We start from the raw sequence: 19,075 nt of genomic DNA, 5'->3' as shown, positions 1-19,075 counted from the left end.
CTGCTGACCAGTGTTAGCTTGGAATATACTAATTGCATTCAGTCAAATTTATTAGAGTCTTGATCTTGTTCAGGGTATTTTTTGAAGTTAACACTTTATAAAACGACAGCCTTTATTTGATAAATAAATACATTAAATATTGCAGTAACATAAACAAAAATACAATTGCACGTTTTCAGGGTCAAACTGGTGGCATCTTTACCAAGCAGTAAGAATTTTACAGACGCTAAGCTACTGAAAAATTCAACATATACAAACAAGCTTCCAAAAATGTCAAAATTAAGCACAGAGCATCTGCTTAAAATTCATTGGAAAATAACCAAATACACTCACGTTATGTCACTGTTATCCACTTTAACAATATGTAGTCATATCGAGGAAATTTTGTTTTATATTTTGTTTTACGTAATGGGATAACATAATAAATATTGTTCTCCAGCATGAAAAGATAAATAATGAAATTCAGGCACATTTTCCCCATAAATACAATGTATTTTGATTACCAACAGAATTTCTGTAAATACACAGTTTTTATAAGTTAACTGAAAACACATTTTCAGGTGATCAAGAACACAGCTTGTGGGCCTTTTAGACAAAAATGTTCAAGAATTTCAAAAACAAATTGGGCAATTGCAGTTTGTTTTCATACAGTCAACTGAAATGGAAGACTACTGTACTTGCAACAAACAACCTCAGATTTATCAACCCCACAGTACTTTAAAATCTATTTTTTTCCCAAGAAACCAAGGCCTCAAAAAATAGATTTTACCCAAATGGGACTCAATAAGACAAAGAATAAATAAAAATGAAAACTAAAATAAATAGTTCCTCAGTGAGCTCGAAAGCTCCACAACTGTTTTTAGCATGATTTTTTCCCAAACATGTTTTTGAAATGGTACAATTTTCCATTTTCCATCAATAGTGAGGCAGTCATGACCTTCACTACTAAATACACTTTGACAAATCCAATCCAAATAAAAACAGGTTAAAATGCTTATATTAACAAAGCTTTTTAGAGTACATTTTAGTTAAAATCATGACTGTCATCCTTATTCAATTCCCTACACACTAGTTGACACCAGACACCCCACCCCCCAAGGTCTGAATTGATTTCAAGGCAAAGACCCCCCCCTCCCCACCCATTACACAGGATATAAACCATCCTTGAGGCTTCAGGGAACCAGCTCGCCTGTTTTTTCACAAGATGTCTAATCTGAGCGGTTTTCATCTTCATCATTATCCTTCAGGGGGGAAAAAAGCATGTTAATATATAAATAGCTGTATATGAACATACACACACACACACAGCTGATCACAAATCTGACAATTTCACCAAAGCTATACACACACACACACACACACACACACACAAAACGCCTACACACACACTCATTCATTCACCCTTTATTACATCTCGCGAAACCATAGAGTAAGAGTTGTGTGTACAATGGTGTGGAATTACAATTATTAAAACAGTATAAGAAACACTAGAACAGACTGTTCTAGTATTTGTTATAGTTACAGTTTGTGAAAAAAGAAATAAATGTTAATAAGTGCAACAGAAATTAAAACCAATTATTCCCAGAATGAACAAACACAGAGATCAGAGATTTGAACTGGTGTAGCAGCAGCAATGAGTTTAGGTTTACTGTGCTCTGTATTTTAATTCAAGTGTACCGGGCACAGTAACTGAAGGCAAATTTCCAGATTTTCTCACAGGTTGTACATGAAAGGATAACCTTGTTTTGAGAAGGAGCACCAAGACTGTTAGTAAACCAGATTACAAGGCATGACATATAAGTGTTTATTCAATAACATTAAATAAATAAGTAAATACCAATGATGCTCACATCCAACCGACAGAGACGGCCACCCAACCTTTGCATACAAGAGACAATGATATGTGTTATAGCTGTCACCGGGGATAAGTAAACAGCATCTAGTGGTTTCAGGGTAGTAGCAGCAGCTCGACCATAGATCACATCTCCGTGACCCAGCAGGCAAAAATAATGATTCTGGTATTTTCTTTCTGTGGAGCCCAGTAAAGCAGCACTTATTTCTGTACAGAAAGCCTAGTTTTGTCTACAGTTTTGTTACTAGGTTATTAATGTGAAATTAAAAATGAAGTTTATCATCTACCCCGATTCGTAGATATTTACGTTGGGGCACTCTCTCTATATGTGTGTGATTTTACGATTGGAATCAGTACACTTATGCCAATGAGAATATTCATTTGGTTTTTTGGAATTTTGAATTAACTTGAGTTTGAACAGTTGCATTTGAAGAGTATTAGAAGTGTGTTGTAGGTTTTCAATTGCTGGCTGTATAGAAATACAAAAGAACCATACAAAATTGCGTCATCAGCATAAAAATGGAATTTACATGAATGTAGAGAAGCAATAATATCATTAATATAAACTGTAAACAGTATTGGTCCCAAAACTGAACCCTGTGGAACGCCTTTTGTGTTACGTGTAAACACCTACACAACAAAACTTAAACATACCTCATGGTGAGAACTGCACTTTTTTTTTCTTTTTTTTTTTAAATGGATGAAGAAATTCACTACATATTCCCCCCAGAAAATGAAATGTGTGTACCCCTCACACCCAAGTGCACCATTTTGTTTTGCCCACAACAGTTTCCAATTTATGTTCAGGCCTCACAAACAGAGAACCAGACCAAAATAAAAAAAACTCCAGTTTCCATCCCTGTTATGATATGAAGTTTTCCTCTTTATTTTAGTTTGCTTTCCCAAACCACCACCAGGCTGCCACATACCTGCAGTGCATCTCTGCCCCCCTGCAGCCCCGAATCGGTGGCCTGGAAGTCGTGCTTGGGCAGAGTGGCCATCCAGGCCAGCATGGACTTCTCCTCCCGCTCCGCCTGCAGGATGCTGGGGTAGATGTGCTCCTCCTTGAAGGCGGCGATGCTGCCCTCCTCCCTGCTCCAGTCCAGCGGCTCGTGGAGGCCGTCCCCGCCGAAGCGACGGTTGTAGCGCTGGAAGTGGACCCGCTCCAGCACCAGGCCCAGCCCCGGCGCCTTGGGCACGTCCACCTTACTCTCGCCCCAGCTCCTCTCCAGCACCCCCGGGTCCGCGTAGCCCTGGGCCACGGCCACCACCAGGCCGATCATCTTGCGGATCTGGTGCATCATGAAGCTCTGGCCCGTCACCGTGACGACGGCGAACTCGGCGCCGTCGCGCAGGAAGGGCTCCGCGCACGCCATGTCCAAGACGTAGCGGCGGGCGCTGGGGTCCCCCGGGGCCTTCTGGGAGGTGAAGTTGTGGAAGTTGTGGGTGCCCTCGAAGCGGGAGAAGAGCTGGTTGACCCGCTGCAGGGCCTCGCTCCCCAGCCGGAAGCTGGCGTCCTGGTGGACCAGCTCCTTGGGCGCGAAGGCTACGGTGGGGAGCAGGTAGGAGTACGTGCGCGCGTCACAGCTGTTCTTAGAGTTGAAGCTGCCCGTCACCCGTCTGAGGCCTGGAATGAAGGGGAGGGGCCAAAGAGACGCGTGTCACACACAACCACACACACACACGCGCGCGCGCACACACATGCATACACATGCATGCACACACACACACACCCACACTCACACACACGCACACGCGCACAAGCACACACACACACATCCACACACACACACAAAACCACACACACGCGCGTGCGCACGCACACACATGCATACACATGCATTCACACACACACACTCACACACACACACACATCCACACTCACGCACACACTCGTATAAAAGCCAGGCAGGCAGGTCTCACCTAACACTCGTATCTGTGCAGGCAGGTGAGCGTTAATCTTGGCCACGACATCATCAATCAGCCAAAGCTTCAGAGACACCACCTGCCCCGCCGCTGACACTCCCTGGCAAGAGTAGGGTATTAATAACATGACTGTTATAGTGTTAGGCCATTTAAAAAAGCACAAAGTACAAAAGTGGATGGTTAAGCATGTCTAATCGCACTGAGGTCACCCCAGTAATACAAGTGATAATAACTGGATAATAACTTTCAGGAAAAACTCTAGCCACTGTTTGACTGCAAGAACAGGTCGTTTCTCACAATACCTTGTCTGTCCTTGCACATCGCTGAAAGGACATTTTCTTCATGTCGTGACCATGATTCTCTGGAATGCATCCCGACTTCACCAGGGCCGTAACCAATTCGTCTTCGATCGTTTTAAACTTGGAAGAGCCCATATTTCTCTACAGCAAAAAAGTCAATGGCAGTAGTCAGACGAATAAACAGCTCCATACCAGATGAGTTTTATTCTGAATACTTCTATGAGTACTTGCAAACATGGGCTAAAAATAAAAACTAAAATATCGCGCATGAAAAGTAACACACCTGCATGCCATGATACCCTTTGCCCGAGTAGGCCATGAGAAGGACCACTTTTCTTTTCTGGAATTTCTTCTTGTCGAGGGGTTGATCCTCGCTAACCTTCTGCCTCTTCTCGGTGTGGACCGCGGCATCCCCCGCATTGCCTGCCTTTTCCGCGCCCCGTTTCATCGACTCGTTCACCTCAGCCAGGCGATCGTTCGGATGCTGCTCCCGACTCATCTTACCCGACGTATGAAAACAGCGCAGATCCTTACACTTGTCAGTCCAGCCTGAATAGAGTAGTTCAACAAACGTAACTAGCCGAACAGCTATTTAACTGTAAATTGCATGTGGCGAGCCGGAACATTAGCACGCTGACTAGCTCTACCAATGGAGCCGGCCAACGCTGCAGAGATAGCTTGTCATTTTGGAGATAGAGTAGCAAGCTATGCACCAGGTAACACATCACTTTCATAGTAAGATAGTTAGCTAACGTTAGCTATGTAATTATCCAATGCTGAGAATGACGGGTTTACATGCTCGGGACTTACGTTTGTTATTGGCGACAATCGACAATCGTGCGCCTGACAAAATTCTCAAAAGCGGTCGTAATGTAATCATTTTAACTTCTAGTCTTCAGCCTTTTCAGCTGAACATTGCAATGCTTGCACCTACTGACCCCCGACTCGACAGAGCTACAGCCATTATGTACGTGTTAGGGAAGATGCGCTGGAAGAAATGAGCAGCCGATTCATTCCTTCTCCAGGGACACAGACTGCCGGCAAGCTCTGCAATATCCTATGGATTTCAAACACAAATGTAGCCAGCCAGTTGTTGTTCTTCTTCTTTTTTGGTTTTTATGGCGGTCAGTCTGTTGTTATCTGGATCCACCTGTTTATCCACAACATTCGCCCACAGAACTGCCCGTGGATTCACTTCCGGCAACTCCAGAAACGCACGTGCACAATTCCCGCATTGACCTCCAACCTCAAACAAACCTATCGCGATGACATAACAGAAACGCCCATTCGATCTGTAATAAACAATATGTGTCAATCTAAAGAAAAATAAATAAACAAAAAACCTAGATTAAAAGCATAGCAGACCAAACAGGAAAAGAAACTAATTGCATTGTAGAACCCCTCCCAACTTGTACTCTGGGACTTGGGTCAGTAACCCCCACATAGGCTACACATTTCAATACTTCTGTCACTGAAGTGCACGTTCCCTGTGATAATAATCAAACTCTAAATTAACTACACTGCACCACCTTGAAAGGGTTTCACCGTGGATATTAGTCTGTAGAATTAGTTCATTACTTTTTCAAAAGTGTGGGATCAAATATATCATTGGACTAACCCATCAAGATGCAGTCCTAATGGATGGTAAAATATGTAAAAAATTGATGTTTCATATATTCAGAAATGTATGTTAAAATATATTATAAATATATTTTTAATGCACTTTTCGAATATATTTCTAAATAGTATTCCAAATATATTTCAAAATGGAATGTAAATACATTCAAAATGCGTTGTAAGATATGTGTAAATATATTTATTTTATATTTCACATACACTGAAAATAAATTTGTGAATATATGAAATGCATTAGAAATACATCTTAAAATATATTTAAAAATGTATGTGAAATGTATTTTTTGTGACTGATTTATCTAGAAGAAAACTAGCCAATTGAGCACTGCATGGCATAACTATACAAAATGAGTATTGTACGTTATCGGAGCTGTGTTTTGTAGGTGCTCCAATGTGTTTTGGTATCTACTTATTGTACGTTGCTTTGGATAAAAGCGTCTGCCAAATAAATGTACTCTAATGTAATGCATGGCTTTATGTCAGTCTGTCTTAGCCCATTTTATCAACCCTGAAGTTCATGAATGCAAAATGGACCGGGCTGACTCGAGTCCAGCTGAAAGCTGACCAGAACTAAGAGCAGTGGTCCAGGTGAAGCAGTACCAGGTGTACCATAAAAATGCACAGTTTCAGGTTTCCAAATGCTTCCCAGGCAATTCAAGTTGAGAAAATTTGGACATACAGTCAAATTGTTCCCAGCTGTTCAGTTCCTGGGGCATAATTAATTCACAAGCTCGGTAAATCCATTTGATTAAGAAGAAAACTATTAGCCTAATCCAATGTTTGTACAGCTCAACTGAAATAAAAACCTCTATGACAGGGGTCGTCCCATTACAATTATTAAACTTTATGCAATATGGGAACTGCAAGTCTCTACAGAACCATCATACTTTTCCAATCTGTTAGCCAGACAAGTAGGCCTACAGAATTAAGAAAAAGAGAAAGCTGGCTTACACATAACAAGAACATGCCTGTGATACGACGATAGGTGGTAGGACATGTTCATCACACTATTTTTAATAACATGTCCTGGGAAATCGTTGTCATAGTTTTGTTTTCCCAGAACGCTCGCACTGAGTTGAATCATCCAGGCCTATTGGCATTCCTCCTCAAACGCTGACCAGTGCGCTTCACCGTTAATTACATGCTAGCTAATCACTTTCGATTCCAGCTGCACTCTGCACAAGCTAATTAAAAACAGCGTTTGAACGCGGAACCGCGTTTTAATACGCCGCTATGGCGCAGGAGACCGCCGTGAAAAGCGAATGCCGCTTTCGCACAAAACGAGAGGCAAAATGACGGGCGCGACCCGACCAAGACCGCGCAAACGCACTGGGACCGTTTAAACCCGCGAGCAGACAGTGGAAACGTCGCGGGCGGCGCGGCGGGAACCTGGGAAAGATCGTTTTGTTCCAAACGCCGTGTCGCTGCGGACAGTCCGGCCCTGTACAGGGGCAGAAGAACATGACACAGCCGACTGCACAAACGTGCTCAGCAATACAGCGCCCGGTTAAACGGCTCCTTTGTGGAATTTATTCTGTGTTGACGGATAGCTATGGTGACTGCGGAGCTCGCGGGCTGGGGTTATGAGCTCTCATTGATCAGAGAACAGCAACAAGCAGATATACTTTTTATGACTTTAATTTTACAAAACAGAGTGTAGTCACTGCGGATGTATTTGCATGCAAAACAGAAAATACATATAAAATTCATTTTAACTGACTTACACCATTGGGTTACCACATAATAAATGAACAAACAACAAATGTAAGCAAAAATGTAATGCAGTTTAAATACAAGATCATTGACTCCTACAAATGTGCAAAACCCTTGACTTGCATATATATGCACAGAAAACAATGTAAGTAAATTGGGATGGCAGGTATGCCATCCCGCCAAGTTACGCCTTGGCGGGGGCATGTAATGATCTACATTTCTTCAATTGGAAAATGTAAGCTGACTGCTTTCCTGCAGTTATTTTAAGGTTATTCCCAACTTTTGAGCATTTATGAGACGTTCAGTAAGTGAAGTACTTACTAGAACAGGCTGGTCTCAAAAGATGCAGGTTCACTCCTAGGCTATGCCAGGAGATTCTTATGGGGGGGGGGGGGGGGGGATCTCCAGTTGCTGGGGCTAGCTCTCCTGTAGCACTGTGCAGCTGTAAAACAGTCCCTAACTTGTGTGAAAGTGCTTTCTCAGAAGTGAGGAAAACATAAAAAATAAAAAAAAACGCATTATGGGCTGCATACAGAGTAAAAACAAAACACACTAAAAATTCAACTCGCAGATCTTTATTTGTTTTGCATCTTTCAAAGCAAATAACGGTACATTACATACTTTGGAAAGTAACATACGTGAGTTTTTGTGTTTATACACAATTAGTAATATATTACAACTGCTTAGCAACAAAACTGCATAGCAACAAGAGTAAGAAAAGGAACAAGCTACTTCATGCATTCCATGAATGAAATAATAAATATAAATTTACAATCCTTATTTACAAGTGAGAGGAACATTAATGTAAAATATATATGAAACTTTCTCACTCTAAAATCTAGAGTGAGAGAAAGTGTCATACAGAGATATGGGTAGAGCGAAAGTGGCAAACCTTTGGAGTATTATGTACATTTATATTGTTCTGGTCAACAGTAAAATGTTTTTTGCATTCCTGTGTGTGTGTAGAAGTCATTATTGCGCTTACATGCTCAGAAGAGGGATGAGCTTTTAGAATTTCAAGCTCTCATCCTCAGTCTTCCTCTTTCCTCAATTTTCCTCTTCCCCCCCAGCCATTCCTCCACAAACATTACCATTACCTAACTCAAACCACACACTCAAAAGCACATCTGCACAACCACACACTCCACCGCTTGTCATTTAAAAAAGAAGCCAAACAAAAACACAATGATTTTCCATCCCATTTTGGCTACTTAATAAACAGCAAAAATGGACATGAACCACAGTACAATGCTATTTGCAGTACTGTGCATGTATTTTGTTTTTGTTTTTTTTTTTTATCTCAAAGGCACATTTTTCTCATCTTTTGTATAGCTTCAACACTTTTTTTGTCAGTTTAAATGCACATACCACATGAGGAACCAGCCAAAAAAACAAAACAAAAACACACTCAGCAGGAGCCACGCTAAAACTAGTAAGAATTACTCTACTCTATTACACTTATTATCTATCTGTGAAATCTCCACACACACTGAAAAAGGAACACGTGGGAACAACGTATCTGTGTGTGTGGGCCCACTGGTTCCTCTGCGTTGGGCCAATGCTCACCAGCAGTACTGATGGGTCAGACTGCGGCGCAATAAACACTCAGCAGCGAGATCCAGGCGCAACGCTACGTCCGACAAGCGGGAGTTCTGCAAGGGACGGGGGTCTCTAACGTGCATAGAGGGCGGGGGAGAAAGGAGGCTGCTTTTATTGGGTAGAAAACGCCACAGCCTGAGCCCGAGTGAGAAGCCAACGGCACTTCCTGTGTCCCCCAAGGAAGACGGAATGAACCGGAACGCTCTCTTCCTTCGTTTACTTCCTGTAATGACATTTAACGGGGACACAGAGGAGTGACGCCAAGGGGGTGCGGATTGGGGGCGGGGTCACAGCGGGATTCCAAACCCCTCCCCGTCACAAGCTTTGCTGTTCCCCTGCACGCAATGATTGTGGGGTGACGGCGATGGACCGACCAGGTCCACAACCGCACCCCAGCGAGGTGGGGTACGCGGTCGTCCTGACCCAAAAGACACGCCGGATTGTTGGTTCGCCCCGGGTCAGCGTCGAGCGACGGCAACGATTCAGGTTTGTGATTCAGGTTTGTGGTTCAGGTTTGTGATTCAGGTTTGTGATTCAGGTTTGTGGTTCAGGTTTGTGATTCAGGTTTGTGATTCAGGTTTGTGGTTCAGGTTTGTGGTTCAGGTTTGTGATTCAGGTTTGTGGTTCAGGTTTGTGATTCAGGTTTGTGGTTCAGGTTTGTGATTCAGGTTTGTGGTTCAGGTTTGTGGTTCAGGTTTGTGATTCACGTTTGTGGTTCAGGTTTGTGATTCAGGTTTGTGGTCGACCTGCTCCACTCCATCAGCTAAACCGACCGTGAAGCGGCCAGAAGCGCTCCTTCGTTCGAACCGGCCGAACTCTGGAACGAGGAAAACCAGGTGACAGCTTTTGTATCGATGACCTCTTTCTCTGACCGCCCTGAATTGTGAAGTCAAAGTTACAGGTAGAATGGCCAAAAAAAAACCTGGTAAAAGACTTGATGTGAACATGCAATAAGGGCTTATTGGTTTCTCTAGAAACCAAAACAAATTTAGGGCTCGTTTTGCGGCTGGGGCTTACCTCAGGTGAGTTGTTTTAGGTATCTGTTAATGTCTCTCCAAAGTGCAAGGCATGCCTCTTTGATTCTGCAGCGTAATAACTGCTCCAGGATAACAGCACTCAAAGGAGCGAGGGAAAGTTCAGCAGCGTTACTAATCACCGCTAGGACTCTTCACACATGAGGGAGGCCAGCGGGGATCCTTCAGGCACAGTGCCAGGGTCTCAATATGGAGGGGTGGAACGGGCCCGTCGACCACGACCGAAAACGACTCCAGCAACATTCTCCTGTGTTAACCAGAACCTCAGTGCACTAGCCACCCCCACAACCCCATCATACAGACGCTATCCTGTCCTCTGGGAGTAACACACACAGGCACACACACACACACACACACACACACACACACACACACAGTTACACACACTTTGGTGCTATGATTGAGTACTTTGCAGACACGTGTTCGCTGTGGAGCTGAGCCGAAGTGGAGAAATTATCTTCTGCAAGACGGAAACTGCGACCCCAAAAGTGCAGCAACACTGCATAACGGACCCTACCAACATGGCTTCCAAAGGTGGAGGGGGCGGGGACTGAAGAGGGTTTGCAGAATTCCTACATATTCAGCAGCAAGGGAGGAAAGGATGAGGGGACGGGGGGGGTCCGCCATGACAGGGTGGCTGTGATCCCAGAATGCCGAGCGCAGCCTTCAGGGCCAAGGTCCGGACTGAAGAGCCGAGAGGCGGCGCTCGATACACTGCTTACCTGCAGGGGGCGCACAAGAGTCACAGAGAATCAAAGGCTCCGAAGCCTGAAGCTTCACAATACACAGGACCAGCTCCTAAACATGTTCCAATGACAACCGCTAGGAGGAGACAGAGACAATGGAGAGGGCAGAATATGGAGCAGGAGTGGGGGGCGGAGCCTAACATAAAGGGGCGGGGACTGGAGGATGAGTCAGTTGTACACTGAAGAAAAAGGCATGGAGACTAGAGGAGTGTGGGGTGAGGACTGTAGAACAAGGGGGGGAGGTGGAGCCTATAGGAACAAGGGCAGAGATTGGAGGCTGAATGGGGGTGGAGCCTATAGGAACAAGGGCAGAGACTGGAGGCTGAATGGGGGTGGAGCCTATAGGAACAAGGGCAGAGACTGGATGCTGAATGGGGGTGGAGCCTATAGGAACAAGGGCAGAGACTGGATGCTGAATGGGGGTGGAGCCTATAGGAACTAGGGCAGAGACTGGATGCTGAATGGGGGTGGAGCCTATAGGAACTAGGGCAGAGACTGGATGCTGAATAGGGGTGGAGCCTATAGGAACAAGGGCAGAGACTGGATGCTGAATGGGGGTGGAGCCTATAGGAGCAAGGGCTGAGACTGGAGGCTGAATGGGGGTGGAGCCTATAGGAACAAGGGCAGAGACTGGAGGCTGAATGGGGGTGGAGCCTATAGGAACAAGGGCAGAGACTGGATGCTGAATGGGGGTGGAGCCTATAGGAACTAGGGCAGAGACTGGATGCTGAATGGGGGTGGAGCCTATAGGAACTAGGGCAGAGACTGGATGCTGAATAGGGGTGGAGCCTATAGGAACAAGGGCAGAGACTGGAGGCTGAATGGGGGTGGAGCCTATAGGAACAAGGGCAGAGACTGGAGGCTGAATGGGGGTGGAGCCTATAGGAGCAAGGGCAGAGATTGGAGGCTGAATGGGGGTGGGACCTATAGGAGCAAGGGCAGAGATTGGAGGCTGAATTGGGGTGGAGACTCTAGAGGAGGAGTCGGGACTCTCCTCCAGCAATAGAAGCAAGCTGGCTGGGGTGTGACTGGGGAAAGGGGCGGAGCTTTGTTACTCACACTTTGTGATGCTGAGGGCGTCGGCCTGGTCCGTGATGAGCAGCGACAGGCCGTCCATCAGGAGCAGGGCTTTGTGGTACTGCTGGACCGAGGCGCCGCCCTGGTGGAACATCTCATCCAGCGCAGCCGACTGCACCTGGAGACGGACAGGAGTGTGAACCTACACACTCAGGGTTCTGGAACACTAACCCTAAACCCTAACCCTGGAGAGAGATCGGAGTGTGAACCTACACACTCAGGGTTCTGGAACACTAACCCTAAACCCTAACCCTGGAGAGAGATCGGAGTGTGAACCTACACACTCAGGGTTCTGGAACACTAACCCTAAACCCTAACCCTGGAGACAGATCGGAGTGTGAACCTACTAACCTCTAACCCTAATGCTAACCCCTCACCCAGAACACCCCAAACACCCCAAAAATGCCATGGTCTGAATTTCCCACAGAACACTCTCTGAATCCTAAAATTCTGAATATTTCATCATAGGATCCACATAATATTTCAATGTCAAATTATTAATGATATGCATCCTTAGTTTTTTTAAATACATACATCAGGTCATACAGAACGATAGTAAAGTTGGCTTCCTCATATGGGCAAACTGAATACCATTAATCACATGACTAAAACCTGATGGCCTTCAAGCATTAATCACATGACTAAAACCTGCGGAACTTCAAGCGTTAATCACATGACTAAAACCTGCTGAACTTCAAGCATTAATCACATGACTAAAACCTGCTGAACGTCAAGCATTAATCACATGACTAAAACCTGCTAAACTTCAGGCATTAATCACATAACTAAAACCTGCTTGCCGTCAAGCATTAATCACATGACTAAAACCTGCTGAACTTCAAGCATTTGCTCCAAGCTGACATCATCAACTTCAGTTAGCCTTACTCTGAGAAAGGCAACAGAGAGGATGATGGATGGAGAGGAGAGAGAGAGAAAGCAGGGAGGGAGAGGGAGAGAGAGTGAGAGAGAGAGAGAAAGCAGGGAGAGAGACAGAAAGAGAGCCAGAGATAAAAAAGAAAAAGAGAGATAAAAGGGGGAGAGACAGAGAGAGAGCGAGAGATAAAAAAGAGAAAGAGAGAGAGAGCAGGGAGAGAAAGGAAGAGAGAGAGAGAGAGAAAGAGAGAGCAGGGACAGAGACAGGAGGCAGAGAGGAGGACAGAGGCGCATTATAAACCCTGACCATCTGTATGGTGTGGCTGAAGATAAGCTTCTCTGCAGTGATGCTGTTGATTCGGTCCATCAGCTGCTGTTTGTGCTGGAAAAAGGGCTGGAGCTGGTCGCCCAGGCAACGGCACGACTTCACACTGGACTTGTACAGGTCATTCAGCCTCCTGACCACTGTGGGCGGGACAGGGGGCGGGGTTAGAGACATATTACTCTGCTGGATCAGTCAGGGGCAGGACGTGATTGAGTGGAGGTGACTGTGGTGTAAACAGGATGTCAGAGGCTCCGCCCTCCCCAGCGCTGTGAGTGACAGGCTGTCTCCCAGGCACCCACCTTGTTTGACAGTAGAGGAGGGGTAGAGCGTGCCCTGTTTGATGCGCGTCATGGCCGTGTGCAGCGCAGACGACAGCAGCTCCACCGTCTTCATGTACAAAACCAGCTGCTCTGCATAGCTGAGACATACACACACATTCACACACACACAGGCACACACATAGGCACACCACACACACACACACACACACACACAAGCCAGGTTACCATGCATAGCCCTCTAGCCCTCTCCTCAGGCTTGGTGGAAACTATAGGGAGGCACTCGAGTGTGCTTCTACAATAGGACGTGTGCCTTACTGCCCAACGGCCTGCAGGCTCACTGTGTAAACAGCCACACTTCAGCGAAACAGTTTCATTATTTCCACAGCCAATAGAAGCTCTCAGTCACAGCCTGATGCCAGCGAGGACCTGGTCTCTCAGACTCAGAGCTCTCTCTGGCTGATGCTGCGATGCCGGAGGAGCGTGTTTGCGACCGCAGAATGGCGTGCGATGGGGACACAGTGCCGGCGGAGGTGCGGCGCCCTCACCTCCAGTCGCGGCTGAGGAGGCTGATCTGGTCGGCCACGAGGCTGTGCGGCTGGGACGGGACGGGGGCGGGGGCGGGGGCGACGGGGGGGTGCCCGGCCTCCGCCTCGTGGGCCTTGCCGCCGGCGATCTCCGCCACGCAGCGGGCGAAGGCCAGAGTGAAGCGCAGACTACGCAGCGTCTCCGACTGCTCCTGCTGCGGGCGGGAAGGGGGGGGGACGGGTCACATGATCAGCGTACGGCTGGCCGACACGCGGACATGCTTCTTTCTCAGAGGCAGAACATGTTCACGCGCACAAGAATGGGGGGGTAAAGCCTCTACAGGCCACCCATACAAGCAGCTCCTGCTGTTTAACACAACTGACTCTTAAAGATACCAAGCTCCATGTCTGTTTAATCTGTACATGCTTTCGCACACCAAAGTGTTTTGCACACCAAATCATAATTAACTAAGGTGGGTTTGCCCAAAAAACAACACTGTTGGAAATCAATGCTCTATTCTTGGACACGCCAACTCATGAATAATCGCAAGCTGTAATGTAGCTCTGGAAAGTTCAGCTGTGAGGTAACAGAGAGGATTGAGGGACTGCAGGAGTTGAGTATCTGGCTGCTATTGAGAGTCTGTGGGTGGGCTCACCTCCATCAGCGTTTCCTCAGGAAGCTCGGGGGCCTCGAAGGTGACCGCTCCCTCCAGGCTGGCCGCCGCGGGGTCCGTGAAGCCACGGCGAGGGCTGGAAGGACCCTCGTAGCCATCCACGCACGTGCCTGCGAGGGTCTGCCGGCTGCTGAGGGACCCGGCCGAACTGAGGGAGCCGGAGGAGCCAACTGCAGGAGATCAGGAGACTAATCACAACACTAATCAAGCCAACTGCAGGAGATCAGGAGACTAATCACAACACTAATCAAGCCAACTGCAGAAGATCAGGAGACTAATCACGACACTGATCAAGCCAACTGCAGGAGATCAGGACACTAATCAAGCCCAATGTAGGAGACTAATCATGACACTAATCAAGCCAACTTTAAGAGATCAGGAGACTAATCACGACACTAATCAAACCCACTGCAGGAGAATAATCACGACACTAATCAAGCCAACTGCAGGAGACCAGGAGACTAATCACGACACTAATCAAACCCACTGCAGGAGACTAATCACGACACTGATCAAGCCAACTGCAGGAGATCAGGAGACTAATCACAACACTCCAATAATCACAACGCCAACCATGCCATAAATCACAACTAATCGCAATAATCACAATGCCAATCATGCTATAAATCACAGCACTAACAGCAACTCTAAAAATTACACAAACCTCAGCGCTAGTCACATGATTAACACAACACTAATCAAAAATCCAATCACATCGGCAAAATCAGTACTCAGTCAGTATTCATTCCGCTACAGACCCTCCCCTGGCCTCTCACCAGAGAACATTCTGGCGTGTGCCGTCTGTGGCGGAGTGCTTCCATGAGGCGGAGATCCTACGGTGAAGACCGCGTGGACCGGACTGCCTGAGCAGAGCACCATCCCGCCTTCACTGCCACCACCACCAGGGGGCGCTGTGGAGAAATGCGCAAAGCTGATTATGCCTTAAGGCCTGAAGAACGAGCCAACAGCACTAACCCAAGAAACATTTTAAAGTTACTTCTCTAATTGAACATTCAAAGGGAAATGGTCAGATAATGTCACATCTTCGATAACTGACAAATTACATTTTATTTTAAAAGTTATATATTTTTTTTTATTCCATGAACGGTGCTTGACCGTTATGATGATCCTAAGTGAACTGTGCATACACGTACTGTGTTAAGCTGATTTGTGGAAATATTTGGCAGGAGGGGAAACACAGGACCCTACCTGTGGCATCCACAGACCCCTCGGGCGTGGAGCTCTCGCTCCGGTCCGTCTCCAGCAGCGGCGGCCCGAAGGCAGCCTTCAGGAGCAGGTCAGAGAGACGGCCGGCGCTCAGAGACCTGGGGTCAGAGCAAAGGCCAATGAGCGCTCTGTTTCTGACTGTACAGCTACAACCAGAGACCCACCAGAACTCTGTTTCTGACTGTTCAGCTACAACCAGACACCCAACAGTGCTCTGTTTCTGACCGTACAGTTACAACCAGAGTCCCAACCAGAGTTCTGTTTATGACTGTACAGCTACAACCAGAACTCTGTTTCTGACTGTACAGCTACAACCAGAGTCCCATCAGCATTCTGTTTCTGACTGTACAGCTACAACCAGAGTCCCATCAGCATTCTGTTTCTGACTGTAGAGCTACAACCAGACTAATACCCACCAGCTCTCTGTTTCTGACTGTACAACTACAACCAGAGTCCCACCAGCGCTCTGTTTCTGACTGTAGAGCTACAACCAGACTGAGACCCACCAGCGCTCTGTTTCTGACTGTAGAGCTACAACCAGACTGAGACCCACCAGCGCTCTGTTTCTGACTGTAGAGCTACAACCAGACTGAGACCCACCAGCGCTCTGTTTCTGACTGTAGAGCTACAACCAGTTAGGCTCACTTCCTTCAAGGTACTGGCAGCCATTAATCATTTTTAAATGTGAAGCACCTCATGGACCTGGCTTGTCCCCTCCCCCCTCCCTCTCTCTCTCTCACACACACACACACACGCTCACTCACTCACTCACTCACTCACTCACTCACTCACTCACTCACTCACTCACTCACTCACTCACACTCACTCACTCACTCTCACTCATTCACTCACTCACATTTACCCGGTTGAAGCCTCTCCACAAGGAGGAGCTATTAACACTGAAGTAGCTGAATGGTGCTTTGCATCAATGACACTGTCTATCCCTGTTCAACACGCTGACCTGAGACATAGCACTGACCATTAAAACCTCCTTTCCCAGATTCTTACCTGCCGAACGGCCCTTTGCTCTCCTCCCCGGCTCGGCCGAAGCAAGACCCAGGCTGGACACCAGGGGGCAGCGCAGGCCCAGTGAGGTCAGGGGCCGGCCTGTCGTAGGCTGGAGCCAGAACCAGTCCCTGGTGCGCCAGCAAAGTGACCAGGTTCGAGGAGCTGGGGGGTTTGGGGAACTCGAAGGGGGGCATAATCTGGGGAGAACGTGTGCAGGACAGGTCATACAAACCAACCCGAAAAGAGCTCAGCCAATCACAAAGTACAGCACCCTGCAATCATACACGGCCCAAACACCGGCCTGTGGACCCTACGGTACCTAGCAACATGGCCGCCAGTCCCCATCAAGCTGCTGCAGGTATCAGCGCACACAGAGTTAATAAGACTGAAATCTTATGAGAGGCCCAGCTACTTTTAACAGCCAAAGTTGATGGGCTAGTAATAAGAGCAATGGTAAAAAGGTAAGATCAGTGATAGTTACAGAAGAAATGTATCTTAATACAGTTAGTCATAATGAAAAGCACAATGTTGTTGACCTTACAATACGTGGCGGTCCCTGAGACATTAAGACACAGAATTGCTGGTGCACAAGCTGAAAAAGTTTGGGAACTATTGATACACGGAATGAGCTTCCTGAGCACACTGGTGCCAAGCCTGAACTGCGAGCTCTGACTCATTCAACCACAGCATCAGTGGGATAATCCCGTCTGACACACACACACACAGAGTGAGAGATGACTGATCTGGGATCTGTGGAACAGCGCTCTATCTGACACACACGCACACACACACACACACAGTGAGAGATGACTGATCTGGGATCTGTGGAACAGCACTCTATCTGCCACACACACAGACACAGAGTGAGAGATGACTGATCTGGGATCTGTGGAACAGCGCTCTATCTGACACACACGCACACACACACACACACACACAGTGAGAGATGACTGATCTGGGATCTGTGGAACAGCGCTCTGTCTGACACACACACACACACACACACACACAGTGAGAGATGACTGATCTAGGATCAGTGCAGGAGTGCTCTGTCTGGCTGCTGATTGGTGAATGAGATCGCGGGACACTCACACTGACTGACGCATGCTAGGACAGGCTACAGCTCTGTGGCCCAGTTTGGGGGCTCACCTTGGAGGGGGACCCCAGAATAGTGGGGAGGGGGCTTCTGTGCATGAGCTCATTCAGCCGGGGGGAGGGGTGCAGGGGCCGGACCTGCCCCAGGGGGTCCGAGTGCTGCTTGCGTATCTTCTGCCTGCAGTTGCTGCTGGCCTCCAGCAGGCAGGGGGCGCTGTGGAGCCGAGAGCCCAGGCCCTGCTTGGAGGGGGACTGCTGTGTGTCCCGGACCGCCAGCGCTGGAACAGGAACAGACAGGACGCGTGACCTCCAGAAGACCCTCTGCAGCAGGGCTGTCCAATCTTATCCGAAATGGGCCGGTGTTTTCGGTTATAGCCAAGTGCTACGACACAACCGATTCGACCAATTAACCAATCATCACCTTCAAACAGGCCCTTGATAAGAGGAATCAGGTGTCTTAGTGCATAGCTAAAAAAAAAAAACCTGCACCCACACCCGTGTTTTTGGGTAAGACTGGACACCCGTGCGCTAGGCTAAGCTCCTGACCGTCAGCTCCAAATTCTAAACACTGAAAATTCTGTCATTGTTACAAATGAAGCCGAAACATTCCAATTTAATTAATCTCATGAATATTCATGAACGAGGCAGGACCAGCGCTGCTATTGGTTGCAATGGGCGTTCTGTCCCAGAGCACACATTTTCATGAATATGCATAAAGAGTAATCTGACTCCTGCCAGAGAGGACGGATGGGTATTGTTATGGGTTATTATAGAATGAAAGATGTCCTTGGAAACAAAAGCGTGATTCACTCATTGCTGTGACATTACATCACCACGCTGTCTGCTGTTTTGTAGAGGAAATCATGTACTCGTAAAACAAAACCGCAACTTCCCCGCGGCATCTCCCACACACATAGCAAAACATTAAACACCGATGCAGAAATGAAAAAATATTGAACAAAGCAAAAATACATTTTTGAGCAGCTACGCGTTCAGTGCGCATTGAAATACTGCGAACAGTCTTGTTAAGATCACATATACCAATAAAGGTGTACATCCTTGTTATTTCAGGAAAATAGATCCTGGATGAATGCATAAACAGACTGACAGGACTGTAACTACACCCACTAAGTACACAGTAGCACCGGACTCTGACTGGGAGTCAGTCAACATTAGAGAGGCGGGCC

The 19,075-nt window shown here is 47.0% G+C and overlaps 2 protein-coding genes across 6 annotated transcripts in view; both read right to left on the bottom strand.

The window, feature by feature from the left end:
• Positions 1-98: 98 nt before the first annotated feature.
• Positions 99-5,311, bottom strand: LOC118212576 (tRNA pseudouridine synthase A-like). 3 transcript variants are annotated; one of them, XM_035390587.1, is made up of 7 exons: positions 4,888-5,311; positions 4,361-4,626; positions 4,081-4,218; positions 3,776-3,878; positions 2,782-3,479; positions 1,838-1,878; positions 99-1,241 (listed from the first exon to the last, which is right to left on the bottom strand). In XM_035390587.1, exons 1-7 carry the CDS (start codon positions 4,955-4,957, stop codon positions 1,025-1,027), a joined length of 1,533 nt encoding a protein of 510 aa, XP_035246478.1. In that variant the 5' UTR covers positions 4,958-5,311; the 3' UTR covers positions 99-1,024. The 3 variants fall into 3 exon arrangements, with proteins under 3 accessions (XP_035246478.1, XP_035246479.1, XP_035246480.1); XM_035390588.1 differs by having other exon boundaries at positions 4,361-5,311; XM_035390589.1 differs by lacking the exon at positions 1,838-1,878 and having other exon boundaries at positions 1,120-1,241; positions 4,888-5,309.
• Positions 5,312-7,984: 2,673 nt separating this feature from the next.
• ulk1b (unc-51 like autophagy activating kinase 1) overlaps positions 7,985-19,075 on the bottom strand; it is a 35,198-nt gene continuing 24,107 nt past the window's right edge. For all 3 annotated transcript variants that reach the window (XM_035391378.1, XM_035391379.1, XM_035391380.1), the window contains exons 18-27: positions 17,943-18,166; positions 16,794-16,990; positions 15,768-15,883; positions 15,335-15,469; positions 14,541-14,728; positions 13,906-14,099; positions 13,379-13,497; positions 13,062-13,219; positions 11,864-11,999; positions 7,985-10,780 (exon numbers count right to left, since the gene is read on the bottom strand). In XM_035391378.1, coding sequence (XP_035247269.1) covers positions 10,725-10,780; positions 11,864-11,999; positions 13,062-13,219; positions 13,379-13,497; positions 13,906-14,099; positions 14,541-14,728; positions 15,335-15,469; positions 15,768-15,883; positions 16,794-16,990; positions 17,943-18,166 — 1,523 coding nt within the window. In that variant the 3' untranslated portion in view covers positions 7,985-10,724. The remainder of the gene's footprint in view (positions 10,781-11,863; positions 12,000-13,061; positions 13,220-13,378; positions 13,498-13,905; positions 14,100-14,540; positions 14,729-15,334; positions 15,470-15,767; positions 15,884-16,793; positions 16,991-17,942; positions 18,167-19,075) is intronic.

Source organism: Anguilla anguilla, chromosome 14 (assembly GCF_013347855.1).
Source record: "Anguilla anguilla isolate fAngAng1 chromosome 14, fAngAng1.pri, whole genome shotgun sequence".
Lineage (NCBI taxonomy): Eukaryota > Metazoa > Chordata > Actinopteri > Anguilliformes > Anguillidae > Anguilla > Anguilla anguilla.
The sequence above is the reverse complement of the archived record's forward strand: the minus strand, read 5'-3'. Positions and strand labels throughout refer to the sequence as shown.

Bases quoted from the DNA above. Each gene is read 5' to 3' on its own strand.
- LOC118212576 (XM_035390587.1), bottom strand. From the start codon at position 4,957: ATGATTACATTACGACCGCTTTTGAGAATTTTGTCAGGCGCACGATTG. The intron at 4,219-4,360 runs GTGTGTTACTTT...TTTTTGCTGTAG, and splicing joins AAGGGTATCATGGCATGCAG to AGAAATATGGGCTCTTCCAA. The intron at 3,480-3,775 runs GTGAGACCTGCC...CCTTCATTCCAG, and splicing joins TGCACAGATACGAGTGTTAG to GCCTCAGACGGGTGACGGGC.